This window comes from Pteronotus mesoamericanus, unplaced genomic scaffold, assembly GCF_021234165.1.
Source record: "Pteronotus mesoamericanus isolate MK-2021 breed Mesoamerican mustached bat unplaced genomic scaffold, CSHL_Meso_final contig_1, whole genome shotgun sequence".
Classification (NCBI taxonomy): domain Eukaryota; kingdom Metazoa; phylum Chordata; class Mammalia; order Chiroptera; family Mormoopidae; genus Pteronotus; species Pteronotus mesoamericanus.
In genome coordinates this window covers 2,886,966-2,913,732 of record NW_026554998.1, presented here as the reverse complement: position 1 = coordinate 2,913,732, position 26,767 = coordinate 2,886,966, and the positions used below count along the sequence as shown (strand labels likewise).

Below are 26,767 nucleotides of genomic sequence, written 5' to 3'. Positions count from 1 at the left end.
GGCTGCCTCGCTAGACGCAGCGTTTCAGTAGCGGCCAGGTGCAGTTTTTCCCGGCGCTCATCTGCCCGTCTGCCGAGCTGGGCAGCAACGCCCGCCTCGCTGGGCAGTCACGGGGAGTGAGGGTGACCTCTCCTGCCCCTCGCTCAATGCCGCGTTCAGAGCGTGCAGGGAGCCGGCGTGCAAAAGTCAGGGGTCTCCACCGGCGATGGAAGTCTGCGGTCCCCGCAAGTTAACACAAAACAGACCAAGCGCAGTTTCTTGCTGGGTGGACGCAGATAAAGTTGAGCTCCTAAATACCCAGGATTTATGGAATTTGTTGCTAATATTGAAGAGATTTACATTTCTGTTCTACCCTGGAGACAACCTGATCAGTACAAAATGCTCAGACTGCACTGCTGTTTCAAGGACAACTTCATTATTTAGGTAAAAATTGGACCTTTATTTGTAGAGGCCTTTGGGCCATGGTTGCCAATCGATTTAACTCATTCTTTGCAGTTCCTTCGGCCGCGCCTGAAAACGTGTCCGCTGTGGCAGTCAGCTCGACCCAGATTTTACTGACGTGGGCTTCGGTGCCCGAGCAGGACCAGAATGGGCTCATTTTGGGCTACAAGGTATGTGTTCAGGTGACTTTTCTTTGCTCAAGACCTGCGAGCACTCCCACGTGTCACCTCCCCAAGCCAGCGGGCTTCCGTCTGCCCCCGGACCTGCAGCTCTGGCCTGCGTCCTGGCTCTCCGTCCGCCGTCTCCCCTAAGCCTCATTGCAGCCTGGGGGTTCGGCACGGTGTGACCCTCACACCGGCCAGCCCCAGCGCTGATGGTGGCGGCCACTCACACCCCGAGCCTCTGTCCCCTCGTGTGCAGGGGGCGGTAATGGTAGGGTCGTTTTAAAATGCACTTTGCCCGTGAGTGTCGACGGCGTGAGCAGGCGCACCGCCATCCCCGGCGGGAGGGCCTGGCCGGTGGCGTCCACAGCAAGGCCGGACTCCTCCCAGCTTCTCTGGGGGCCCCTCTGGTCCATTGTTACGCACACGCACTCAGGCCCTAAACACCCACGCCTGGCTCTGCCCTGTCACCTCCCCGAAGCCGCAGAACAAAGTCTCCGGGTGCGGGCAGCCCGGCCACGCGCCTCTCACGCCCCACAGCACAGGTCTGAGCAAGCCTGCTCCACGCTGCCACCGCCAGCGCCCCATCCCCCGCTCCCCGCCCTGGGCAGGGCCGCTCTCCGCCGGCCCTGCTGGACATGGCTGTCCCACGGAGAGGGTCCACGACCAAACCTCCACGCCCCCGCCTAGGCCTGGAGCAGAGCGCCTCCGCCAGGCTGGCCGCACCCTCCTGCCCGAGGAGCCCGCCCTCTGCGGCCGCTGGGTGCCTGGCCGGAGCCTGGGGCAGGTGACAGCAGCTGCTCCTCTGAGACAGGAGCCCTGTTTCCCAAAAACTGGGGCCCGGTAGGGAGCAGGCTGTGTCTGTTCACCACAGGATCCTCTTGGCGGCTGTGGTCAGCGCGGCTGCCTTCAGTGGCTCAGACCTTGCAAATTATGGCTGGGCGGGCAGCCAGCCGGCCGCCGTGGGCCGGCCCAGCTCCAACCACCCTTCTACTCCGGTACAGGCGCGGCGTCCCCTCCCCCCACACACACGCCAGCGTGCGGCAACAGGTCCACGAGCCTCCAACCCAGCTGCCCTGGGGAAAGCGCCGTGGGCTGGCCCTGGCCTCGTGGCCCCCCGTGCCTGCCAGGACCCCTCCTGAGCCCCCACAAACTCACGCCCGCCCGCTTGTGTGTTGGTACTGCAGATCCTGTTCCGGGCCAAGGACCTGGACCCCGAGCCCAGCAGCCACGTGGTGCGCGGGAACCACACGCAGTCCACGCTGCTGGCGGGCCTGCGCAAGTTCACGCTCTACGAGCTCCAGGTGCTGGCGTTCACGCGCATCGGGAACGGGGTCCCCAGCCTGCCCCTCGTGCTGGAGCGCACCAAAGACGATGGTACGTGCCTGCTCGCGCCCCCGCCGTCGCCCTGCTGGGCTTTCAGGAGCCAGACCATGTGGACAGCTCTCCCTATTAACTTACTTTCCAAACCACTTTTTGTTTTTTGGTTGAGGAAAACAAAACAAAATTGTTTTTCAGTCACTGAGCCTTCATATGGCCGATTGCAGCCGGGAGAGAATTTTTATGGCCTAATTATGAACCAGTGCAGAGTTTCCGGGGTCGCTCTGCGGCGTCAGGCAGTCGCGGCCGCAGGCAGGGCCCTAAAACGGAGGCAGCCGCTCCTGGGGGCGTCCGCCCGCCAGCCCTGTGCCTGGTGGTCCCGGTGCCGCCGGGGCGCCCTCTGCACCCTCTGAGGTCATCAGGAGTTCACCTGTGAGCGAGCACCTCAGGAGTCCCAGGCACCCAGGTCGCCTTCCCAGCAGGAGCCTGTCGCCTGCTCGGGGTCCTGGGAGTCCCAGGCACCATGACCCCTGCCTTCCCTCTCCGCCGGCGTCAGCGGCTCAGGGTCCGCTCCTGTCCCCTCTCAGCGTCGGGGACGCAGCAGTGAGACTGTCAGGGGAAGACACGCGTCTCCCCTGCCCGCCCCGGGTCTGCGGCATCTGACAGAGACAGAACGACCGCAGGTTCTCTTGAGCATCTTCACCGAAGTGATTGGATTAGGCCCCGAGCGCCCTGTGCGCTGAGCTGTCCCGCGAAGTCTGGGTGTTCCGTGCTCAGCGGGGCTGGGGTGAAAAATGAGGTTTTCCCTCAGAATCGTTAGGAAGCCACATGGAGCCTATAAAATTCCAAACTCATTCCCCCAAAACTTAGCGTTCCGCCCACGAACAGTGCCGTCGCGGCAGGAACTGTGTCTCTGTAGCCCGATGGCCTGGCGAGGGCCCCCGGCTCACGCGGCTCCCTTCTCCCGCAGCCCCAGGCCCCCCGGTGAGGCTGGTGTTCCCGGAAGTGCGGCTGACGGCGGTGCGGATCGTGTGGCAGCCGCCTGAGCAGCCCAACGGCATCATCCTGGGTAAGGGCGGCGGCGGGGGCAGGGCAGCCGGGGGCCCTGTCGAGCCGCGTCCGGCGGCGGCGCTCCATCTGCGGCACCGGGCGTCCTCCGAGCCGGGAGGCAGCAGCGCCCATGGCTCTGCGAGCAGGCGCCAGGTGTTCTCGGCAGGTGGAACCTTCCAGTGTGCCAACCCAGAATCTCGCCCGCTCGCTGGGGGTCACAGCTATGCCGTCTGTAGCTGCCCTGCCCTTCAGCGCTGATGTCACCAGCTACTCTGATGCGTCCTTGGAAGCAGTCACTCGTTCCCGCGGGGTACAGAGCTGGGCCGCGTCCCCGACGCACTCCCGGCATCAGCGCTCTCCTGCCTCAGGGCCGGGCCTCGTCCTCTGAAGAAGTGCAGAGTGACTTGTGTGCCTCGGGCCCCAGGGAGGGTGTTTACTTTTAATTTTTCATTCAGAGGAGCCACTCCGACAACATTGACGAAAAGCCTTAATTTCTCCTACTTCCCTGAAGGCAGCAACTTTTATTTAAAAAATGATCAGAGCCTTTATCTAGCCGCCCTCTCACTATGGCAAATTAAAGGCCTCTACAGGCCGGCGCCACGCACACGGTGGGAGGAAGGAGCAAAGAGGACGCGCCCTCCCGAGACTCACGGCGCCGGCAGACACAGCCGTACCACAAGGTGACAGGTGACAGCAGAGGTCACCAAAGGCCCTGCCAGCAGCACCTACGGCACGAGGGGCCTCGGTGGGTGGAACTGTTTGTGGCTGGCTCTTCCGGATAAGTGGCTTCCCAAGCCTGGAAGGAGGGCTGATAGGTGGGCCCCCAGCCAGCACAGGCCTTGTCCTGGGGAGCACAGACTGAGCAGCTGGAGACGTGGGCCGGCTGGGACCCAGGGTCCGCCCTGTCAGCCATGGGGAAGGTGACCATGGGCATTTGAAGGCATGGGCACCAGAGGCGGTGTCTTCTCAGATGTGCCACACGTGCACGAGGTGTCTGCCTCGTCCTGCACCCAGTAGAGCCCAGCCCGGGCACCGGGCGCTCGGGGTGAGTTACAGGGAGGTCGCTGTAAACCTGAGCTGACAAACAGGAAGTGAAACCCACCGCTCTTACTTGCTTCTGATGTTAGGGCTCTAAGATTTGGCTTGAAAGGGGGTTCAGTCCATTTTTTAAAAGTCTGAAACTCTGAGCTGATGGCGGTGTGGCGTGGCCAGGCAGGCCTTTTGGGCGGTGACTGGCGGCCCTGGAGGGGAGGGAAGGGCAGGCGCAGGCTCCAGGCCCGGGGAGGGGACGAGCGAATGCACCGCTCACCGGGGGGGGGCCTGCCCTGCCCCCCGCGCCCGGGCCGCAGCCTGTCCTGGAAGGAGCGGGCCCAATGTCCTATTCCCAGCAGACATGCCTGGCATGCGGCGAAACTGGGACCATTTTTAGAGCTGGGACAACGAGGCTCCGGCCTGTCCCTCACAGTCCCGGGGTCTTTAAAGACAGTGCTCTCTGTGCCAACAGGCAACAGGGCCTCCCGCTGGCCCCGCACGGCAACGTCTCTGCGCCCCCTGCGGCGTCAGCAGGAGGCTCCAGGGTGTGTAGCAGGGGGCGCGTTCCTTGTGGGTGGCTCTGCTACCACAGACGGGCCTGTGCTGCTTTGGTTGCCATGACTGTGATCTGCTCACTCAAGGTCCTCCCTGCGGGAAGAGAGGTCCATTGCCAGGCAGGACTGGTGTCCCCGGGTCCTTTCCCTGTGACGCGCGGACGGCTGTGTTTTCACACGGCCTCCCCCCCACTCCATTCTTGTAGGTGCACCTGTCACCACGGTTAGACCCCTGTGTGACCTCACTTTACTTTCATCGCGTCTTTGCAGACACCGTCCTCAGTCACAGCCCCATCCAGAGGTGCTGGGGCCAGAAAGCCGACATGCTGGGGGCAGGGCCGACACGGCGCCGCGTGGCACAGCCGTTGGCCCCACGCCTCTTGGCGACGCGGCCGCTCTGTGTGCTCTGGCGCCGCATCAGCACCACGGGACGGGGCGCCCAAGCCTGGAGCCGGGCTCCGCTGTTCAGCTCAGTACATACCAACAAAGTGATCGTTGAGAACATTAACCGTCCCGTGTTGCAAAAGCTTCCCCTTGTCACTTTGGTTGCCATGATTTTCAGGTGACCTTTGAATTGTTGCATCATCGGACTTGCGTCTTTTCCATGGAGGACCTGCCGGGGCTCCCGGGCCGACTGGGCTCCCAGCGCCCCAGGTTCCCCGAGTGGCCGTCTCCCCCTCCTTTCCTCACTCTGCAGGGACGGCTCCCCTTGTCATCCTGGAGCTGTAGGGCCGCCCCATGAGACCCAGTCGCCAAGTAGTCACGGGCCCGTGTCCATTTGGGACACCACGCAGGGGTGCCTTGAAAGTCCCAGCAACCCAGGGCGGGGGAGCGGCATCGAAAGACCGAGCCTTCCAGCCTCCGCCGCCAGACACTGGCAAAAGAGCGCCCTGTCCCCGTAACGCACGGAACTTCCCGTCCCAGCCTCTTTGGTTGGGACACCAGCAGGTTGTCATCGTACCAAAGGGGATGATGGGTCCCCTGTCGCCGTGATGTGGTTACAGCTGGCACAGAAAATGCAGATGCTGGAGGAGAGATGGGGAAGCCGTTTCTAAAGATGCACATGGTGCTCAGGGGCAGAAAGGAAAGAGGAAAGCGTCTTTTTTCAAGGCTTGCTTTCCACCCAGAGACCTTGACTCACGGCTCCCGCGTGGCGGCAGCCCTGCAGAGTGTCTGAACGCCGCGGCAGCTTGCGGGCTGTAATCTAGATCAAAACATGCTCCCGCATTTCCAAAAGAGATTAACAGCACAGAACACTGGCAGCGCCTACAGGGACAAACACTTGCTCATTTGCATAAATATTTTCCTATGGAGAGCTTTTAGCATTTAGAGCCTCCTCTGGGGGACACGGCGGAGCCGCCAGGCGGGCGTCCCTCCCTTACTTGCCGACGGCTCCCTTAAACGCCGTTAAGCTGAAGTGCATCGTGTGCTCCTCAAGCCCACGCCAGGCCTGCCCGCCAAACCTGCCGGAATCTCCCGCCTCGCCGCCCCGGCCTACCGAGGGCCTGCCAGTGACTTGTGCTTATTACGGACGGACGCGCGGACTCTGGAGGAGAAGGCGCTGAACGAATGCTACCCGTGTTTGCAAACATGTCGGTTGAGCCAGGGCTGCACTGTCTGCCCCAGCCCTCGGCTGAATAAGCTATAAAACCAACAAGACACACAGCACGTGGGCGGGGCCGCCCCCCCTCCGCCCCCGCGACTCCGCTCTGCGGGCTGTCTGAACGAGGAGCAGCTGCCGGAGGGGTGTCACCACTCGCTGCCCGTGGCTACCAGGGGCGGCAGCGCCCCGCCTCCCAGGGCCTCAGCTGCGGGAACCTGCGCATCGGGGCCCCAGGGACGTGTCACGGGGCAGACGGCTCTCAGACAGAAACCTGTGGTTTGCCCAGGAGACACGCAGTCCGTAAAAGGCCCGCAGCCACCCACGGTGCCCGAAGAGGACTCTCCACGGCGGCTCGGGGTGTCAGTCGGCAGCCGGCCCAGCAAACCGAGGCGGCTGAGACCCGTCACCCCGGCCCCGGGCTACAGTCGCACCTTCTTGGTCTCTCCCCCCGTTCACATCCCACGGAAGGAGGTTCTGGAGCTTGGCCGGCGCTTGAAGCCCACACACACCTTTTTCGATTCTGATCATCTAACGTGCCCTAGGCTTCCTCCACCTCCTGGGCGTTTTCAGAAAATGCTTGGGCTCCTCCCTCCCTCATTTAGTCTTCGACTTGGGTCTGCACCATGAGGGCATGGCCGCACCCGCGGGCGTCTGCGCGGTGGTCATTCGCCCTCCTGTTACGACCCAGGCCACCGCACTGCCACGGGGCTCCGCGGCCGTGGCCTTGCAGCCGGAACCGGCGGGTGCTGTCCCTGATCACAGGACCGTCCTGTCCACCCCAACGCTCTTCTCTCCAATGCGATCTGTCATTATTCTCTAAAAATGCAAGAGCTAGGACTCAGCTGCCATTTACGTGCAGAAAAAGCCTCTTCTCTCCTGTCCATTGAGTGTAAGACATTTTAAAAACATGTCGAGGTGAGAACAGGTATTAATTTCTGTGTTCGACGGCCCACAGGGTAGACTGGAGGATGTTGTCTTGTTGTAGGGCAGATGAGGCCCGGGACGGCGGCCGGTCCCCCCCAGCTCGGCCTCCCCTGCGGCTGCCTTCAGCCTGCGGGTCGGGCACCGCTGTCCACCCCCAGCCCCGTCCGAACCCCGACCACACGAAAGCAGCGCCGCGCTCACGAGTGCTGAGGGGCAGGCGAGCGGCGGCGTGAGGACCTTGGCTGGTGCCACTTCCCCGGCTGCCGGTGGGTGGCAGGGACGGGGGTCCAAGTTGGTGCCCTGAGGACAGAGACACAGGCACTTCAAGTTGCAGAGCCTGACAGTTGGAGAGAAAAGAGAGCGGCTCTGTAACCAGGCCGGGGCGTGTGGCAGGGCAGGCAGAGCGGCACGGGACGGCGCCAGCCTCCCCGCCTCTCACCTCACGCGGCGGGCGGGCGGGACGAGAGGCGCGGTGCCTGCGTTGCGGCTCTCGGGCTGCGTCCCAGAGAACCAGGAGCAGGTGACAAACCCTCGGAAGGATCAGAAGGGAAAGCCCGCGTCTGACGGAGCAAAAGCAGCTGCGGAGGCGTGAGTGCGGCAGCCCGTGAGCCTCGCAGACACGCCCGTGCAGCCGCCTTCGCAGCCACCGGCAGACGCGGGGAGACCAGCAGCGCCAGGGGCGCTTCTGGCTCTGCTCCCCATCGCAGTCTGGCCCGCCAGGCCTCCGAGCGCACCGTCACACAGCGCGGCGCTCACAGAGCTCGCAGAGCCTCTAAAGCCCGCGCCTGTTCCGCGTGGCACGCCCGGAAGGCGTGCACATCTGTGGTCGGCACCGGGACTGTGGTCTAGAGGAGCCAGGACCTAGCCAAGGGGAGCCCTGGGGCTGTGGAGAGCGGAGGCTTGGGAGCCAGACAGACCCCGGGCTCCAGCCCTGGCACTGCGGCTCCCGTGCTGTGTGACCTCCAGCAGACGCTTGCCCTCTCTGAGCTTTACTCCCTGTGGACAGAGAGCAGGTGAACATGCTGCCTGCTGAAGCCATTGTGAGGTCTCGGGGCCAAGGACTGCAAGGAGTCCTGCAGGAAGAGCCTCGCCATGTGGCCGCAGTGACTACGGTGTCCTCGTTGTCGGGAAGTGAGGAGTCCCGAGGTCTCAAACGGCTGGGGATCGGTTCCCGTTTCACCTGAACACCAGACCACTGCACCTAGGCAGCAGAGGAAAGGCGGGGGGGGGTCTGGAGGAGAGCTGGCCGAGGGCAGCGAGAGGGGAAGCACAGGCGTCCAGCAGGGCGCTCGGGCCATGTCCAGAATCCAGGGGACAGCTGGGCCATGTCCAGAATCCAGGGGACAGCTGGGCCATGTCCAGAATCCAGGGGACAGCTGGCCAGCACAGCAGGGGGAAGAGACCTTCCGTCACAGGCCGGGCCGCGGCCACAGGGGACGTTCAGGGGCCAGAGTTCAGGGTCCTACACATGCCTGTCAGCAAACAGCAGCCATGGAGCTGCATCCTTTCCCGAGGCGACAGCAACAGCCGGCCGTGGGCAGGGGCTGGCGCGAGGGCACTCCAGGCCGAGCGCAGTCCTGGCCCCTGGCCTCCTTGTCACTGGACCGAGCGCGGAGCTGGGAGGGTGCCAGTGAGCTCGGTCACCCCTGAACCGAAGACTCTGCGGGAAGGAAGACAGAGGGGCCAGGCGGGCGCGGCGGGAGGCCGAGGCCCCGCACGTGGGAGCCAGCATGGGGCAGAGGCCGGCTCTGCTGGCTGGTCCCCGGCAGGACCAGCTTGGCTGTCATCACGTGGCTGCGCGGTGGGCCAGCTGTGCTCTGAATCGGCGGAGCGCGGCAGCCGGACGCACTGCGCGGGCTGGGTCTGCAGGCTGGCGCGGCCTCAGAGACGGGCCGGCCTCGCGGGGCTGCTGGGAGGGCTTGGTCATGAGCAGCTCTGGTCAGCCACGGACCCCGATGGTCAGGTGTTCAGAGTGGCGGGCCCTCCCTGAACCAATTAACAAGCTCCCTCCGGCTTCCTTGCTGGGGGAGGGCCGCGGAAGGTGGAGGCTGCGGGGAGGGGCCTCCTGGCGGCAGAGGGGACAGAGGAGGCCGGGAAGCAGAGCGTGGCAGGGAGCTGGGGGCCTGAGGACAGACAGGAAGGCAGGGGGGAGGTAGGCAGACCTGAGGGCCAGCCGGTGCCCCGCCAGCCTTGTGTCGCAGAGGCTTTGCAGCAGAAGCTTGGTGTGAAGAGCTTGCTAACAGGGGGCAGTGCCCTTGGCCAGGGAGGGGAAGGGCAGGATGGCAGGAGGGCCTGGCGCACACCTGCCCCCCCAGGAACAGCCGCCACCCCGCGGCATCCGTGCGGCATGCCCAGGGCCCCTGGGAAGAGGGGCTGCTGTTGCTGTCGTGTCTTGTTCCCGTGGAGCAGGAGAGGGGAACGAGCATCGCGGGGGTGGGGGAGGTGCTCATGGCGGGTGTAGCCGCCCTCCCAGCGCTCGGCGCCACCTCCCAGGTGCCGCTGGGGAGAGGAGACTGTGGGCAGACAGGGCTCTGGGCATCCAACGCGGCCGCCGCCACTGCAGCTCGGGGGCTGGAGGGCGCTCTCCCTGGGCGCCTGACACGCCCCGTGCCCCACCCCAGGGTACCAGATCGCCTACCGCCTGGCCAGCAGTAGCCCCAACACGTTCACCACGGTGGAGGTCGGCGCCACCGTCAGGCAGTTCACGGCCACCGAGCTGGCCCCGGAGTCGGCGTACCTCTTCCGGCTGTCCGCCAAGACGAGGCAGGGCTGGGGGCAGCCGCTGGAGGCCACCGTCATCACCACCGAGAAGAGAGGTGAGGCCGGCAGGCCCAGCCCGCGGGCACGGCCGCCGGGCAGGGGTCGCCCCTGCAAACCTGGCGGGCACAAGGCCCCCCCAGTCAGGCCCCGGGGCCTTCACATGGGGGTGGGGGGCTGCAGGAACTCGCAGCCGACCAGGCAGCTGCGGAGCCGTCCTGGGGCTGCGGCTGATGGGGAGGAGCCGTGCCCGCCCGGCATGTCCCCCCACGCCGCACCCCCAGACCCGCCCCACCCCAGCTCTCACCCCGCCCCGCCAGGTCCGGCCCGCGGAGTCAGGGAGATTTCCCCCGGGGCCTCAGACCCCGTCCTGTGGGCAGCCAGAGGGAGCTCGAGACGCTGCGTTCCTCGCGGACAGGTCCCAGGTCCGGGAGCGAGGCCCCGGCCCCATGCCCCCGGGAAGGAATGCTGACTTAGATCGAAGAGTCCCCCAGCCCGCCCTGCGGCAATCAATCGCTGCATCGCTACGCACCACACATCCTAATCACAATCAATAACCGTCATGATAACCAATTAAACAATTATTTCTCCCCATGGAGTTTCCCTGTCAGAATCAATGGGGTGAGGAGACACGGGGCAAGCGACCGAGCCACACTCTGTGCCCCTGCAGCCCCCTCTTCGGGGCCGGACGCCCCCGGGGGCACCGCCCTGGCTCAGGGGGACCTCCAGGGATGGGAGCGGGGTGTTGAAGGCGCACTGAGCCCAAAGCCAGGAAGAGGGAGTCCCCAGGGAGCAGAGGCTTCTGGGAGCCTCGGTGTCTCTCAGAGACATGGCACCCACAGCCTGGTGTCGGGGAGTGCGTGTCAGTTGGCTCCCCACTGTCTGTGTGTCCGTCTGCTCCCAGGGCAGGGCACTCAGGGTCTGCAGTCAGGTCCCCGTGGGCGGGCCGCCCAGAGCAGCTGCCGGGGCGCATCGCGTCCCCGTGAGACCACGGCCACCTCCGGGCTGCCCAGCCCGCACGCACGGCAGCAGCGCCCCGCAGGCAGCGCCCGGGCCTCTCCCAGGACAGCAGCCTCTCACGCCCCGGTCTGTCCCCCTGTGTTGCAGAGCGGCCGGCGCCCCCCCGGGAGCTGCGGGTGCCCCAGGCAGAGGTGACCGCCCGGAGCCTCCGGCTGCAGTGGGTCCCGGGCAGCGACGGGGCCTCCCCCGTTCGCTACTTCACCGTGCAGGTGCGCGAGCTGCCCGGGGGACGGTGGCACACCTACTCCTCGTCCGTCAGCCACGAGGCCACAGCCTGCGCTGTCGAAAGGTACTGGGGGCTGGGCCGCGGGCTGCATGGGGGTGCCCGCTCCCTGCCCTCTGTCCCGGTCCGCAGGGCCGACAGGGTTCGCCTCGGGGCTGTCGCTGGGTAGAGGCGCTGGGAGGGACACGGCCGGCATGGCCCCGACCGAGGCGGCACGCCGCGCGGCGCCCTGGACGCCGGGGACAGGCAGGGCTGGCGGCGCGTGGGCCCTGTGCCCGCAGGGCCTCTCGGCCCGGCCCTGGCCCCGCCCCGGCCCCCCTCAGGCGTGCGGACGGCACGCGGGGCTCTGAGGAGCGCCCTCGGGGCCCGCACCCTCACCGAACGTCTCCCGGCCCTGAGTCCGGTCACGTTCTTGTCACGCTCAGGCCCCGGGGGTGAGGAGGCGCTGCGAGCAGTGGCCGCCGCACGGGCCCTGGCACCCTCGCCCGCCCCCGCTGGGGGGGAGGCGGCCTGGGCGAGGCCGGGCCCCCGTCGGCCCCCCGGTCCCCACCCGCCGCTGTGCTGGGCACCGCCACCCACACTGTTAGCTCACTGCATCCCCATGGTGGCCCGGGGCGACACGCGGTCATTGTCCTCCCTGAACCGATGAGAAGCCGGGCTCAGGAGTCGGCCCCTCGCCCGCCGCCCCTGCGCAGCCAGCAGGGAAAAGCGGAAACCTCGCAGGGCGTCCCACGCCCCCGCCGTGGAGGCTGCCCGCCGCGACCCCCGCTCCGCTGAGCCCCGGCAGGGAGGACAGGCGGCCCCGTCCTTGGACCCCAGCGCCGCTCAGGCTGTGGACCGGGGCCCGGGCTGAGCCGGGCCCCATCACTGCGCCAGGACGTGACCGCAGCTGAGAAAGCAGGGGCTCCCGTTGCCCCGAGGGCGGGAAGCGCGGTGCCCACGACAGGCTGCGTGGCCGGGGGGCGGAGGTGCAGGCGGGGAGTCTGAGGCCGCTGCCCGGGGCTGGTCTTGCGCGGCCGACTCGCGCTCTCTGGGATGTCTCGCCGTCACTGGCACTCGGCGGGGGCACGGCTGGGAGAAGACACCAGGCTCCTCTCTGCGCTGAGCCCTGGGGCAGCGGCGGCCATTGGCGTCGCGCCGTCCTTGTCACTGCGCCCGGGCGGCGCACCTGCGTGTCGAGCGTGTGCTCACTGGGCAGCCGTGAGCATCACCAGGCAGAACACACGGAGCTTCCGGCATCTCTGCTCCCACTCCCAGACGTGGGGACCCCTAGGAGGTGGCCTTCAGAGCCCGTGACAGACCAAGATGGAGGGGGCTCGGCCAGCCTGGAGCTGCCGCTGTCCTGGCCCCCAGAGGCCAGACAGGGGACCCCTTCACTCACAGGACCCAAGCAGCCCGGGCCCCCAGCACGTGTGTCGCTTCCCGCAGGACGGTAGTCACCGCCTGGCCTCCCTCTCACAGGGGACCAGACTGGTCCGCGCCAGCTGGTGTTAGGAAGACCAGCTACAGCGGCTACGCCTGTAACCACCTGCTCGCGGGCGGACCTGGGACCAGCCGGGCATCAGTTCCGATGCTCCGCTGAGGTGTTTGCCAGCGACCTCGTCCAGCAGCCACCGCCACACGGCTGCCGCGCCCGGGGGCCCGCCCACTGTCGCCGCCGTCCCAGCCGTAAGCATCGCAGCCCTGTGTGGCGCCCTGGCCTTGCCAGACGGTCCCCGCACGCAGTTTCCCACGATGCCCGGCGCGGCCCGTGGAGATGCAGACCCGGCTCTCCGTCCCGCTGCGCGAAGGGCGGCCGAGGCCCACTCATCCTGAGCAATGCGGGTGCCGCGCCCCTGCTGCGCCGGGCGCTCCAGACGACCCTAGGCTCCGGCGGCCCAGGCGGCCCCCGGCCGCCCAGAGGGGCAAGGCCACCGACCACCACGCCACCCCTCGCGGGGTCTCCGTCCACACAGCCAACTCTCGGCCCTCCGTCCGCCCCTCAGTGGCTGCGCAGCCTTGGAAAAGCCCATCCTGTGGGCGTGTCGACCTCGGGTTTCTCACCCGTGAAAGCCGGGGCCAGCAGCACCGTGCACTGCCCCTTCCAGCCCCGAGTCCGAGACCTGCCTCAGCTGCCCACCAGCCAGCTGACAAGGCCGTCCCACCTCGCCCAGCTCCGTGCGCCAGGTCCCCGCAGCCTTCCAACGACAGCCACGGGACGTGAGCCCTCGCTCCCTGCGCTGCGGAGTGAGACGGCCCGGACACAGCGCCCCGGGGCCCAGGCTGTGCCTGGTCGGCGTGGCTATCGCACGGCACCCACGCAGCAATCACGTGCCCGTGGGCGCGCCCGACATCGCCGCCGCGTGACCGTCTGAGGAGGGAACAGAAATGAGATCCAGGCACCTCTCTGCCGCGGAGCCTCCTGGTTCCGGCAGGCCGGCTGTGCGCGCAGGACTCGGTGCTGGAAAGGAGAGGTGCCTGTCCCGGGGCAGGCAGCTCACTGGGGTGCAGGAGGCGCTGGCGTCCACTTCCTGAGGGGACAGAACCAGGGCAAACGCTCCCCCGCCTGTCGGCGGAAAGCACGTCATCATCGGGATCCCCGGCCCCGCGCTCCCGCCGCTGGGCCTGCCGCCAGCTCGGTGGGTTGAGGGCTGCGGGGCGGGGCGGGGCCGAAGGCACGGTGGGTGTCTGGTTGGCGGCGGCAGTCACAGCCGGGGCAGCGTCCACAGAGTGAGTGTAGCTGAAGAGGAGGGGCCGTGCACGCCGGCAGGTGGGCGCCCGGATGTCGCCTCGGCAGGACAGGGCGCGCGTGAGCACCTGCGGTGGGGGTGGCCGCGGGAATCACGGGCTCTGCTCTCCCCCCGGCCTCCTGCTGGGGCAGGTGCTGTCACCAGCCCAAACCACGGGGCCCGGGGGCAGGGGCGCCACGTGTGAGAAACGGGTTCTGTCCAAGTCCGTGCCGGCCCCACCCCCACTGGCTGGCTCTTTATTTCCTTTTAAAAGTAATGCCCTGTTTAGAACCAGGTACATTTGGGCAAGGATGTTGTGCATGGGCTCAGCGTCCTTTGTGATGCAGATAATGAGCTCTTAACAAATATTTTCAGCACCTTAACAATAAACACATAAAGGCAGCAGTGGGTAGCTTCTGAAATGCCAGGGCTTGTGCGGTTATTATTGTAATCAAAACGGATGGCTGTGTGGAGCCGCTTCTCCTTCTGAGACTCTGGTTAGCTCACGGGGGGAGCGCTGGGCTGCCAGCTGCGCACCCCCCACCCAGGCACAAGCCGAGGGTGGGCATGTGGGTGCGAGGAGAGGGGGCAGCCGGGGCAGGACAGGCACTGACCTGCTTTCTGAAAACACACGGCTTCTGCAAGAGCCCTGAGCCGGCGCGGCTGGCGGGGGCCCGTGCCGGCCAGATCGACCCCTTTCCTGAACTGGGGCGGTTGGAGTCCAGATAACAACGTCGCCTCAAACAGCTCCCTCTCGCCTGTTTCTGAGTCTGGACGGCAGGGAGCTGCCAGGCCAGGGATGCTGGATGGGGCCGGGGGCCAGGGATGCTGCCCAGACGGGAGGCCTTGGGGGGAGAGAGAGGGAAGAGCCGTGAGCGCAGCCAGCGCCGGGTCCTACTCTGCCAATGGCGGCTGGAGCCGGCCTGGGAACGGGCAGGGCCGGGGGGACCGGAGGGTGGACGGAGAGCCGTGCACGGAGGCCCGTCCCGCTTCGATCATCAAGGCGGTGTGCGGGGGCAGCCACGCCGGGAGGTGCTGAGGGAGCGGGGGCCGCCGCTGAGCTGGAGCCGGACGGGGGCGCCGGAGAGGGGCACAGTCACCGCCGTCACCTCGCTGCCCCTGCCAGAGCCCCGCTCCACCTGCTCTCTTCCCGCCGCAGGGTCAGCTCCGCAGCTCAGACGCCTTAGGGAGCCCGTGACTCTGAGAGCGCGAGCCGCCCTGTGAGGGCAGGGGCCTGGCAAACCCAGGGCGGTGGGGCGGGGGGGTCTGCTCTCGGCCCCGCGGCACCCAGCCCGCCGACCCGCCCGGCCCCCGCAGCATCCCCAGCACCCCTTCTGTGCGCCAGAGAGGAGGCGCTCGACCTTTGGCCCCAACCTCGAAATCGTTAGAGAGCAGAAGCCCTACGTACACGTGGCAAATCGTATGCGCTAAACACGTCCTAAGTCACAACAAACTAAGTACACGGAGGTGCTGAAGAGAGGACAAGGTCGCTGCTGGCTGGGCACCTGCAACGTGCCAGAGGCTGGGCTGATGATGCTCACGTGACTTGTTATCCAGCCCCCAAGGACCTTCGGAGACAGGCCACGCCACCACCGCGCTTTGCGTCCTGAGCAGGCCCTGCGGGCCCTGTTCTCGGTGCCGGGGCCACCTGCGCCCTGCGCTCGCGGAGCCCCGAGTCTGGCAAAGCAGAGACAGTTGCCAAGGAGACAGACGGCTGGAGACACGGGCGCGGAAGGAGGGGAGGACGTGAGCGGTGGGTGCGGACACTGGCTAGGGCGGCGTCCACTTCGTCCCTCCTGTCACGCTGACGCTGACGGCAGAGGCCTTGCGCGCCTCCCTCTGCGCCAGGCCCTCTCCCAGGGGGTGCCTCGCCCGGGTCCATCCGAACGACAGCCACACCGTGCGGCGCTCCTGTCAGCCCCGGGCGGGGGGGGCCGGCGCGGCACAGTGGGGGCCGACAGGCGAGGCAGAGCTCACAGGAGAAGGAACCAGTGGCTCTCACCAAAGTTAGATCCAAGGACTCCTGGGAAGCTGGGATCGGATGGGGAGCCGTTCGTTTCAGCTCAGTCAAGGGTCTCTCCCAGAAGCCTGCCGAGACCGCGTCCCTGGGGGCCGGCCTGAAGCAGGGCTCCCCGCAGCGCCTCGGGGCCGTGCTCCACAGGGACAGTCGACACTGTCCTGGCCTTGCCTAGCGTGGCAGGCAAATGTGGCTTCCAGACGAGGCGAGCGAGGCAGGCCGCCCCCCGGCTGGACGGGAGCGCGGGCTGCTGTGACGGGCCCCCGAGGAGCCTCCGGCCCCGCAGAGCGGAGGCCGCCTGCCCAGGGTCTCCAGGCCCAGGCGGGCCTGCTCCCCGCAAGCCCTGAGCCGAGCCTCTGCACTGGCCGGGCCTGCCGCGTCCCCCTGCTCGGGGCAGCCCTTCTCTCCCGTCCGACCCCAGGACGTCCTCCTCCCTGGGGACAGCCGGCCGGGGCTCACGGCGTGGGGGCCGCCCCAGGAGCTCGGGCGGGCGGGGACAGGAGGTCCCCCAGCGTCACCGGTCTCTCCCGTGTCCCGCTCAGGCTGAGGCCCTTCACCTCCTATAAGCTGCGCCTGAAGGCCACCAATGACATCGGGGACAGTGACTTCAGCACAGAGACGGAGGCGGTGACCACACTGCAGGACGGTGAGTGTGCAGGGCCCAGGCGGGCAGACACGTGGCCGCAGCCCGGCGGCTGCTGCCCTTGCACCGAGTCACTGGCTCCTCCCGAGAGGCACCGCTTTGAGCCAGGAAGGGACGGGGGAGGGGAGCGGTGAGGTTCCATTCGTGGCGGCAGCCGGAGCCTCCTGGGCAGCCCGTGGCGCGGGGAAGACTTGAAGGGCTTCCGAGAGGAAGGAAGTTCCTTTGATTGGCTTCCAGGCCCCATGACCCATTAGCACCGCAGAAACTGAATAATTTACAGCGTCATTAAAAATGAATGTCACCGGGTAGCTGGGTTCAGAGAGGTGTTCCCGCGTTTCTCATTCAGCCCCGTGTCCAGACTGGCTGCTTGCCAGGAGCGCCATTCAGTGACGGACGCGAGGCCCCCCAAAGGCTTTAGACGGCGTCCACCCACCCCGCCCTGCTCAGAGGAGCGGGGCTGAAGGTCCGGGCTCCGAGCAACGGCGCTGCCCCGCGGCGCCCTCACCCCGCCGGGCTAACAGGCCGGCTTCCGGGGCAGGCGGGCGGCCGCAGCCGCTCCGACCCAGGGCCCGCCGCCCCATAGCCCGCCCACAGCACTTTGTCCTGTCCCCAGCCCTCCCCCAAGGGCCAGCCCCCAGCCGCTCACAGGGACCCCACGCCTTCATTCCCCTCCTCTCACAGCCTGGGGCCTTAGCTTCTGCAGCGCGAGGTCGCAGGGACCTTCAGGGCCAGCGAGGGGAAGCCCCTGCCGCCTCTCGGCCCCGCACAGACACTGCCCCGGCTCTCGGACGTCGGCCTGACCAGGCCCTCAGGGAGACGGGGGACGGGACGGACCCCTTGAGATGCCAGGGTTGTCTCTGGTGGCTTCCATTCCAATGTTACCCGTTACACAGCTGGGAAATAATCGCCACAGAGCACTGGTTCTCAGAAAAAAGCCGGTGCAGCCGGCCAGGCTGCAGAGCAGGCGCCCCAGCCTGCAGCGCCCGGGCGCGGCTCCTCAGGGGGGCCGCTCGGGGGGACCCCTGCAGGCCTCTGCAGGCCTCCCAAGGCCGCCCCGCACCCTGACAGTCACGCTGCCCCTCCTGCGGTCCCCGCCTTGTTATCGCAGCTGCTCTTCGCTGCGGATCTGCATTGTGTTTGCATTGTGTTTGCCTTGTGTTGTCCAGCCAGCCTCGGAGGTTGACAAGCAGGGACTGACTCCAGGCCCGGGGCTGGGGGGCGGTGGCCCGTTGAGCTCCTGGGTGGTTTGTGTGGGGGTGAGAAATGGTGTCCCTTCTCCCCTGGGAAGCTCTCCCGGTCCAGACCGGCTGACGTGAGAAAGGCCGGCAAGGAGGCGAGGACGGCACACAGGCTCCGGGACGCAGGGCCTGAGGGCCGGCCGGGCCCTGAGGCTGGCAGGCTGTCCCGGGTGCGGGGGCGGGCGGCGGCTCACCGACGACCGGGGCTGGACACGGGCGGCCCAGGGCCTGGCCACAGGGCTGTCCCCAAGGCAGGACAGGGGGCGGGGGGTGCACCGGGCACACAGGAGGGGTTGGGGCGGGGAGAGCACCCTGGGCCGTTCCACCCGTGACAGATCCGAATGTTGCCGGGTGGGGTCTCAGGAACACACCGTGGGGTTGGGGCCGTGAAGGGTCCGTTCAGGGTCCAGGGCTGTGGGAAGGGTGGGCACCGAGGGGACTGGGGGATGGCGGGGTGCGGGGCGGCAGCCCCGGCCCACAGCCGAGCAGAGCAGGGCCTCTGCTGGCGCCGGAACGTGCCGCCCACCCGCCCCCGTGGTCGCCTCCGTCCCCGCCGGTCACGCGAGGGCTCAAAGCCAGGCCCTGTGCCCGGGCCGGCGGCTGGCCCCCTTCAGAAGCGGCTCAGACCCAGCCTCTCACATAGAACCCAGTGCTGCTGCTCAGGGCGGGGGCCGGGCCCCTGAGGGGCCGGGCTCAGGAAGGCTCTCGGCGCGGGTCCCCGCACCCCCGCTGGTACGCGTGGCCCCCAGTGGAGAGAGGCAAACTCCTTCGGGGCCTCAGCGTGGGTCTGTCTCGGGGGACATGGTCACACTGCAGGGCGGGGTCCCTTCTCTCCTAGCACAGGCTGCACAGGTGGGAGAAGGGCACCCACCGGGAAGAGGGGGAGCAGGGGGTTGGCTCGTCAGCTTCCCAGGCTCGCGGGGCAGGTACCCACAGACCCGCTAACCCTGGTTTTTCGGCCTTGGATTTCAGTTCCGGGGGAGCCTCCAACTCGTGTCTCAGTGACGCCCCACACCACCTCCTCTGTCCTGGTCCAGTGGCAGGTAAGGGCCTGGGGTCCCACGGGGTCTTGTAAACACCGCATGCAGGAAGCTGCGATGGTAGCTCGGGGCAGCGCTGCACTGGAGCCTCGGGCGACCCGGCTGCCAGCCCTGATCTGCCCGCCGGCCTCCCTCCTCCCCGGCCAAGTCCGTTCCAGTGCCAGGCAGGACAGCTGGAGCAGGGGGAGACTCCCGTGCGCACCCGGCCCGCCACCCTGGGCTCTAGGAGAAGGCTGCCCAGCCTGGCTCTGCAGCCGGGGCCCTGCCCGGTGTTCCATGTGAACACCTGGGCGCTATCTGCGTGACCACGTGACCTCCTCCCGGGCAGCTGGCCGGTGACACCTGCCGACTGTGGCCGTGTCTTTGCAGCCTCCGAGGGACGAAAGCCTGAACGGCCTCCTCCAGGGTTATAGGATCTACTACCGGGAGCTGGAGGACGAGGCGGCCCCGGCCACCGCGCACCAGACGCCCAGAGCTCCCTCGGCGCCACGGACCGAGCTCCCAGGTGAGCCCGCCACTCGCTCTTCCCCGCTCCTGGCGCAGGGGCCACCGCGTCGGGAGGGAGGTCCCCCCCGTAACAAGGAGCATCAGCCAGGGCGCACAGCCAGGCGGTAGTGAACAGAAAACCCTGCGCTCTGGGGCCTCCGCCCGCGGGGACCAGCGCGGTCTGCAGGTTGTCTAGGTGGAGGGACTTCACCGAGGATGCGAAGGGCCAGGAGTCCCTGGGGAGGACCTCGCAAAACTAAATTGGGGGGAGGCCGGGGAAGGGGAGGGGCTGAGGGCCCAGGGCAGCTAGTCAGGGGCGCAGCACGTGGCCGCAGGCTGAGGACCACGTCATGAGGGAGGGGCAGCCAGGGCCGCAGGGACCGCAGAGTCCCTGCCCTGAGCAGAGCAAGCCTCCACCAAGGGCTCAGCGCGGGGCCCTCTGCCAGGACCCTGGCCCGGCTCACAGCCCTGCCCACAGCCGTGGAGGCTGCCCCTGGGCATGCCGGGGCGGGGCGGGGTGGCTGCGGAGAGCCTCGCTCGCCGCGCTCTGCCCGGGCCTCTGCCGCACACTCGGCCGCAGCCGCGCCGCGAGGTCCCGCAGGCTGGCGGCAGGCAGCGCCGGGACTTCGCCCGCGGCCCCTCCCCTCCTGGGGTGCTGACACGAGGGGGCTCCGCTGTCGCCCACCCCCTCAGCTCGCCCCCTGCTGTCCTCACTGCGACCAGACAACTGGGAGCGTCCCCTGGGCCTCGTAGCGAATCAGAGCGATGAAATTAAGGGCCCGGATGCGGTGCGGCCAGTGTACCTGGTGCTCAGAGGCCGCGCACGGGGCCCACCCGTGTCCGGCAGGGAGCCTGGCCGCTTCGGGAACGAGTGCAGTCACCCCGCAGCGGACGGGCAGCGCGGCCCCGTCCCCGCAGCGCGCCCCGCACACTAACCGCCTCCCTGCTCTGCTCCCCCTCGCAGCCCACGGCAGCTTCAGGACCGCGAACAGCAGCTCCGCGGTGACCACGTACGAGTTGACACGTAAGTGCCGCCGCCTCCAGCCAGCACCAGCTGGGCTCAGTGGCCGTAATTTGTGGAATCCCCTCTCAATACATCAAACCAACAGGCAGGCAGGAGAGGAACCTTCTAGAAAGAGGCTGGGAGGGGGGCTATTGCCCAGCTGGTTTTCAGTCTGGGACAGAGTCGGATGGAGCAAAATCTCCTCTCTGCTCCCTTTGACGTCACCTCACCTGCCCACCTGCTCACGCCCCCGCCCCACCACTCGCCCGCCGTCTCCCCGTCGGTCCCACGACACGGGGACCGCCCCGCCGCTCAGAGAGCTCAGCGCAGACATGGCTCCAATGACACGGGCGCCTCGCCAGCACTCACTCCAGGCTTTTCGGTCGTGGGTGATGGACACCAGAGGGGTGGCCCAGCCCCGCGGCTCGTCCGCGGCCATTCCCGTGTGTCCCCACGGACTCCTACTGTCACCTCGCACTCTGGGGACTCAGCACCACGCGCCCCGGGGTGGAGACGGGCCAGGCTGCTGTGGTCCCGGAGCCACTGCGGCGGGGGCGGGGGTCCTGCTGGGCTGCGTACTCCGGCCGTGGTGAGGATGGGGGGCGGCCACGTGGCAGGGCCTCGGGGACGCCTCTGTGAGCGACAGGGGGACGTGGTGTCCCAGTCACTGAACCTCTGCTGAGCAAGGAACTCGCTGGAGCCACAAGGTGCAAGCCTGGCGTGTCCCTGACCACACAGCCCCCCGGGGACCACACGTGCACGCAGGGCCTCAGGACAGCCAGCTCCGAGGGAGCAGCACCGGCCGGGAGAGCGCCCTCCCGAGGGCCCGGCGAGGGGTCAGCCCCTCCCACAGGTCGCACGGGCTTGGCCACCGCCCGCGCGGCTCACACACACTCCCCTCCAGCGAGGACACCGCGGGGCCGGCCGTGCACACGCGTGTTTGCACCCCGAGCCTCGCTCCTGCTGCTGCTGCTCTGGGGTGCACCAGGCTTGCCGTGCATGGGCGAGGGCTGTGCCGCCGCTGCCCGACTGCCGGACGTCACGGCGGCCAGCACGACCCGGCACGGGGCCGGGCTGTGCCACTGACGGGCACAGAGGCCCGTCCTGCTCCCGTGTGGAAGCAAGGCGCGCCGTCCCGCGGGGCCCTCGGGGACACCAACCCCTCGGTGTGGCGCAGAGAGGCCCCCGGCCAGCTGACCCCCGCCCACCTTGCAGAGCTGAAGAAGTACCAGCGCTATGAAGTGGTCCTGACGGCCTACAACGTCGTCGGCGAGAGCCCGGCCACGGCGCCGGTGGAGGTGTTCGTCGGCGAGGCCGGTAAGCCCCGCCCCCCACCCCCAACCCCCGCCCCGGTGAGTGGCGTGGCTGCACAGTGCCCCCCCCCCGGTGCTGGAGACGGTGCTGCCGGCAGTGGCACAGGGGCGAGCGGGGCCCAGGGCGGCCAGGGGCCAGAGCGAGCCATCCAGTGTCACGCTGAGACCTGTGGTGTTCGGGTAACGTCTGGGGCGATACTGTGGCCTCCGTGCGGGCCCCGGACGGGGAGCCTCACGTCGGCAGGGAGGATATGTGCGCTTCGTCCCCTGAGTCCCTGGCTGGGCCTCGGGGGCACCTGCCTCAGCCTGACTCCTGGGGCAGCCCCTTCTCGGGGCTTGCGGGGGGTGGGGGGGCCCGGCAGACGGAGCCCGTCAGGCGGCCAGTGAGGTGCGGAGAAGCTGTCCCGGGGCCCAGCTTTAACCTGGGAGCCTGGGACCTGGGCCGCGCCGGCCTCTGCTCTCCAGATGCGTCCGCTGCTGCCTGATGTGGCCCCGGGGGCTCCTCCTCGGGGAAGCTCGGTCTGACGCCCTCCAGCAGCGTTCCGGGCTCCCTCCTTGGTGCCTGGGCCCTGTGGGGACGTCTGCGCGTCGTCATCTGATGGGACTGTCCTGTCACTGTGTGTCCCCTCCCTGGACTGTGGTGCCTGTCTCAAAATCTCCTTGTCTTGGGTTTGGGACCAAGGGGCCCGAATGCCTTTGCTGTCCTACCAGTAGAGGCCCAGGGACCTGTGGGGACAGGCCACAGAGCCATAGTGGGGACCCGGGTGCCAGACATGCGGCAGATGGGGCTGAGGCCAAATGCGTGGCCATCTTCAGGAAGGTGGCTCAGAGCAGCAACCACATTGTCACCCACAGGTTTGCTGATGAGGACAGTGGGGCCCAGGGGCCATGTCACTTACCCGGGTCTGCACGGGGGCAGGAGACTTGGCCCAGCCTTGTGACCACGGGCCAGCCGCCCACTCTGCATGGCGCTAACCGCGTCCTCGCCTTATGGGGGCCGGGGTGCTGCTGGAGCCCTGGCACTGGGGTGGATTTTGGGCCGCGGGGCCCAGTTACCGTCTGCCCTCACCTGGGGCCCGGGGTCCAGGGCCTCGCGGCTGCGAGTGAGGCTGCGGCAGAGAGCGTGGCAAACCCGTGACCGCCTCTCTGGGGCTTCCCGCAGCACCGACGGTTCGCGCCTTCCAACACTGAAACTCCGGGACGCCTTGCGCAGCAGGGACCAGCACGCGGTCTCATGACAGCCCTCCCCTGTCCTCCCACTTTGAAACCCCCCCTCGCGGGCAGGCCCATGTGTCCTTATCGTTGTACCATGTGGGCCACAAACTGCCGGTCTGCGAGTCAGTGCCCGGGACCGGTCACGGCCGCTTTCTCAGAGCCCGTACCCCTCAGCACCGCACGTCCGACCGCCTCGGCGGCAGAGCCTCCCCTCTCTGTCGCGTGTCGCTCACTTGATTGTGGTTCATCCCCGTGTAGTCAAACCTCCGCCCTGCTGCCCCTCTGCCCCACCGGGGACCTGGCACGTGCTCCCCCGGAGGCTCCGGAGCCTTCATGGGTTTGCTTTTCCAGGACCGTCTGTCATCCACCTGGGGTTCGCTTTGGTGCCCGGTGCACAGTGAGCTCCAAAACAGATTGTTTGTTGCCAGAGAAGTTTCCAGGCCCCAGTACCGTCTGTCGATTGATATCTTGTGATGGCTCTTGGTCACGCGTGAACTCTTGCACAGCGGAGTCCGCCAGGCCCCTCCCCCCGCGCCCTGTGGCTGTCCTCACGGTCGCCGGGCCCCCCCCCCGCGCCCTGTGGCTGTCCTCACGGTCACCGGGCCCCCCCCCCCGCGCCCTGTGGCTGTCCTCACGGTCACCGGGCCCCCCCCCCGCGCCCTGTGGCTGTCCTCAGGGTCCCGGGCCCCCCGCGCCCTGTGGCTGTCCTCACGGTTGGGGGCCACCCGCCCTGTGGCTGTCTCGGTCCCCGGCCCCCTCCCGCGCCCTGTGGCTGTCCTCACGGTCGCCGGGCCCTCCCGCCGCGCCCTGTGGCTGTCCTCACGGTCACCGGGCCCTCCCGCCGCGCCCTGTGGCTGTCCTCACGGTTGACAGGGCCACCCCCAGCCTCGCATTGGCGGTGCTTCATCACACGTTTCCATGGTAGCGCTTGTCCTGTGGTTTTGTTTTCCAAAATTTCTCAACTGTTCTACGAACTCTACAATTGTTTTGGCAAATTCTTACAGAAAAAATTCTGCTGGGATTTTGATGGAAAGAGTACTAAATTCTAAACTGAAGTCTTGATAACGTCATTCTGTTCAAGCCTCGACCCCGGGGACCTGGCCAGAGCCTGTGGTTTTCCTGGATCAGGCCCTGCCCGTGGCCTCCCGGGGGTGTTGCCCCAGGTGCGCGTGGGCCCCTCCCGCACACAGCGGCTACGCCCGCAGCCGATGGGCCTCGTCCTTGACACGCATTGGGGCTCCAGGCCAGAAAAGGGAGCAGAGCGTCCCCGAGAGCTCAGGTCAGCTGCCGAAGGCCCTGGCCTTGGGTCCTTGGCCTAGCTTTTCTGGAAAAGGGAAAAGAGACAGACACAGACTCAGCATTTATAACCATCCCGTTGCTTTGAGTGGCATTTGGGTCGCTTTGGGAGTGTGTGTTGCTTCGGAAGACAGAAAGTATCTTGAAACTATTGGTTTGCTGCTTTTCAAAGAACAAGAAACCTATTGTAGAACGCAGATGCTGCCTGTCTTGCCAGGGCTCCGCGTTTTTAATTACTGTCGGCTGGAAGGAGACACGCCGCACAGCTGCTCGCTCCCTGGCTCAGCGCCCCCTCCTGGCAAGCAAAGCCCATGCCGTGCGCGGTGCGGGGACCAGGCCGAGCCAGGCGGAGCCGGTGGGCGCCCCGCGTGGGACGCGGTGCGTGGCAGCGATCTGCGAGTGCGCGTGGCTGTCCTGCACGCTGCAGGGCCTTTCAGTGGGGCTTCGGGGCCATTCTGGATGGAACACCAGGCCGCGAAGCTGGGAAAGCTTCGGCAGCCCCTATGGCGCAGGTGCCCAGGCTCCCGGCCCACCAGGTCGGCAGGGCCACGCGTTGGCAGGGCCGTGAATGGCCGCCATGCTGCCAGCAGCCGCGGGGCGCAGAGAGTGGCTGAGCCTGGCACCCGGGCTCCAGGGCTGCCCTGCCCCCTGCGGTGCGGCGTGTGGTTGGCTCCCTTGCTGCCGACGCTCAGCTCCGTGAGCCCGGCCAGGGGGTTCAGAACGGGGACTGCGGTGGACCCATCCCGCCCCCTTGCTGGGCCTGCCCCAGGCAGGCGGGCAGGCACCGTGCGAGAGTGGAGCACTCGCTGTGCCGCCCCCGGGCCTCCAGCGCCGCAGGGCACCCTGGGGCCCTTCGCTGCCTCCGCCTGGCTCCCTCTCCAGCACCCCATTCCCGGTGCCCCCCTTGCGAGGCCTGCGTGGGGCAGGAGGTAGCAGAGCCCAGTAGTGGTTGATTTCAAAGGGCTCTGCACACACGTGGGGACAGGTGCTAAGCGGGGAGAGGAGAAGGCCTGGGGCAGGAGTGACAGGGACAGCTGTTTGAAGAACTCTGGGTGCTCCCGGAACTAAGCGCGGGCGCAGGGTCGGACACACCCCGGGAGCCCCGAGAGGGAAAGAAGTCGGCCCTGATGGGGCGTCCGTGGCGCTGGGAGGGGGAAGGGTGAGGACCACCCCCCACGCCACCCCACGCTGGCGTGAGCCGAAGCCCCAGGCCCCTTGAGCAGGGAAGCCCAGAAACCTCTGGAATCACTCTCTCCACCCGACTGCGCGGGCCTGCGGGGGTCCTTCCGGGACCCACATGCCATCCGGTCCCTTTGCCTCAACGCCTGGTGGACCCCCGTTGCCTGCAGGGATAGAAAAGCCGCCCGGGGCTGGCCCCGCCCCAGCCTGCCCTGCAGCCGCACCCCGGCCCCGCCCTGGGCCCCCCCCCGCCCCCGTTGCGGCCGCGCGAGCCGCACCCCGCCCAGCCCTGCGTCCCTGCCGGCCCTGTGCCCACCGCCTTCCCCCGCGGTCACAGCCAGGAAGTGCTGGTAGACAGATGGCATTATTAACGACCTCACTTCCATCACTGCAGGCGGGGGACCTCCTCGTGCCTAATGCTTTATTTGGAAGGGATCCCACATGTCACACGGTCCCGAGTCCAAGCCCACGGCAGATTCTTGGAGACTCTTTGGTCTGCGTGCTGGCGGCGGACCAAGGCCTCGTCCCTGAGCGCCCACCCGCTCGCCGCTGCCAGGCCCCGAGGGGCGTCCCCCGGGAGCTGGCCGGGCCCGGGCCCCGAAAGGGCTGAGCCTGTGGGAGCCGGAGGGATGTGGAGGCCAGAGGCCGAGGGCGCCCTCCCCTCACCAGCAAACCAGCACCGAGTCGGGTTGTGTTCCCAGGGCCGCCTGCCGACCGGACCGGTGTCCGAGGGCCACGGTGGGCAGCGCGCCGCCCAGAGGTCGGCTGGATGGACAGAGGGCTGCCCGGCGGCCCTGCAGCCAGCCCACCCGCGTCCAGCCCACAGCACCCACCTGCGCAGGGCCTCCCTGAGCGCCTGGCCAGGATGCCAGAAGACCGCGGACGTTTCTGGAAGTCCGCTAGAATTGTCAGGTGCGAGGCGGTTCTCTGTCACTGACTCAGCAAGCTCTCCGTGCAGTGGCAGCGTGGAACTCCCTGGCCCGGAGGTGCGTGGTCCCGCCGAGGACCGTGCATGACAGCCACTTGACAGCGTCGTCAGCCTCGAGGTGAGATGCCCCGAGGGCGTCTGCTTCGCGTCTTTACCTGTGCGTCCCACCTCCAGCGCGGCATCCGCAGACGCCAGGCCCCTTGGGCTAAAACACTTTGGAAAGATAACCTCAGGTGTGTTCCGATGGCACGCTGACTGGCCCCGGCGTTCTCCGGACACCGGGCTGGGAGGTGGGGGCTGGCCCGTCCTCGCCCGTCGGTGGGCGACTGGCTGCGCTCACACCCGTCTGGCGAGGATCCGCTTGGGGTCGCGCCCCCCAGCCTTCCTCAGTCCGGCATCTCCTTTCGGGAGCCCAAGCAGGAGGCCCCCAGCCCAGCATGCTTTGCTGCGCCGCACTTACCGCCTCTTGTGTCATCGTGGTCAGCGGCCTTTGTCGCCTGCCACGCTTCGGGGGCACGGAAGCAGCATAGCACGTGGGTTTGTCAGGCACCCCAGCCTGGGGACAGCAGTGCCGGGGGCTCCGCCACCCACGGCGGCCCATGGGCCTTTGTCCAGC

General features: G+C 67.7%; 1 protein-coding gene across 1 annotated transcript in view; it reads left to right on the top strand.

Moving 5' to 3' along the window:
- The window catches only part of SDK1 (sidekick cell adhesion molecule 1), a 555,116-nt gene that overhangs the window by 502,388 nt on the left and 25,961 nt on the right, over positions 1 to 26,767 (top strand). Inside the window, exons 26-35 of the mRNA XM_054572434.1 lie at positions 496 to 611; positions 1,790 to 1,979; positions 2,893 to 2,991; positions 9,707 to 9,901; positions 10,950 to 11,151; positions 16,353 to 16,456; positions 18,664 to 18,734; positions 19,101 to 19,236; positions 20,182 to 20,241; positions 21,436 to 21,537. Of these exons, the coding sequence (XP_054428409.1) occupies positions 496 to 611; positions 1,790 to 1,979; positions 2,893 to 2,991; positions 9,707 to 9,901; positions 10,950 to 11,151; positions 16,353 to 16,456; positions 18,664 to 18,734; positions 19,101 to 19,236; positions 20,182 to 20,241; positions 21,436 to 21,537 (1,275 nt within the window). The remainder of the gene's footprint in view (positions 1 to 495; positions 612 to 1,789; positions 1,980 to 2,892; positions 2,992 to 9,706; positions 9,902 to 10,949; positions 11,152 to 16,352; positions 16,457 to 18,663; positions 18,735 to 19,100; positions 19,237 to 20,181; positions 20,242 to 21,435; positions 21,538 to 26,767) is intronic.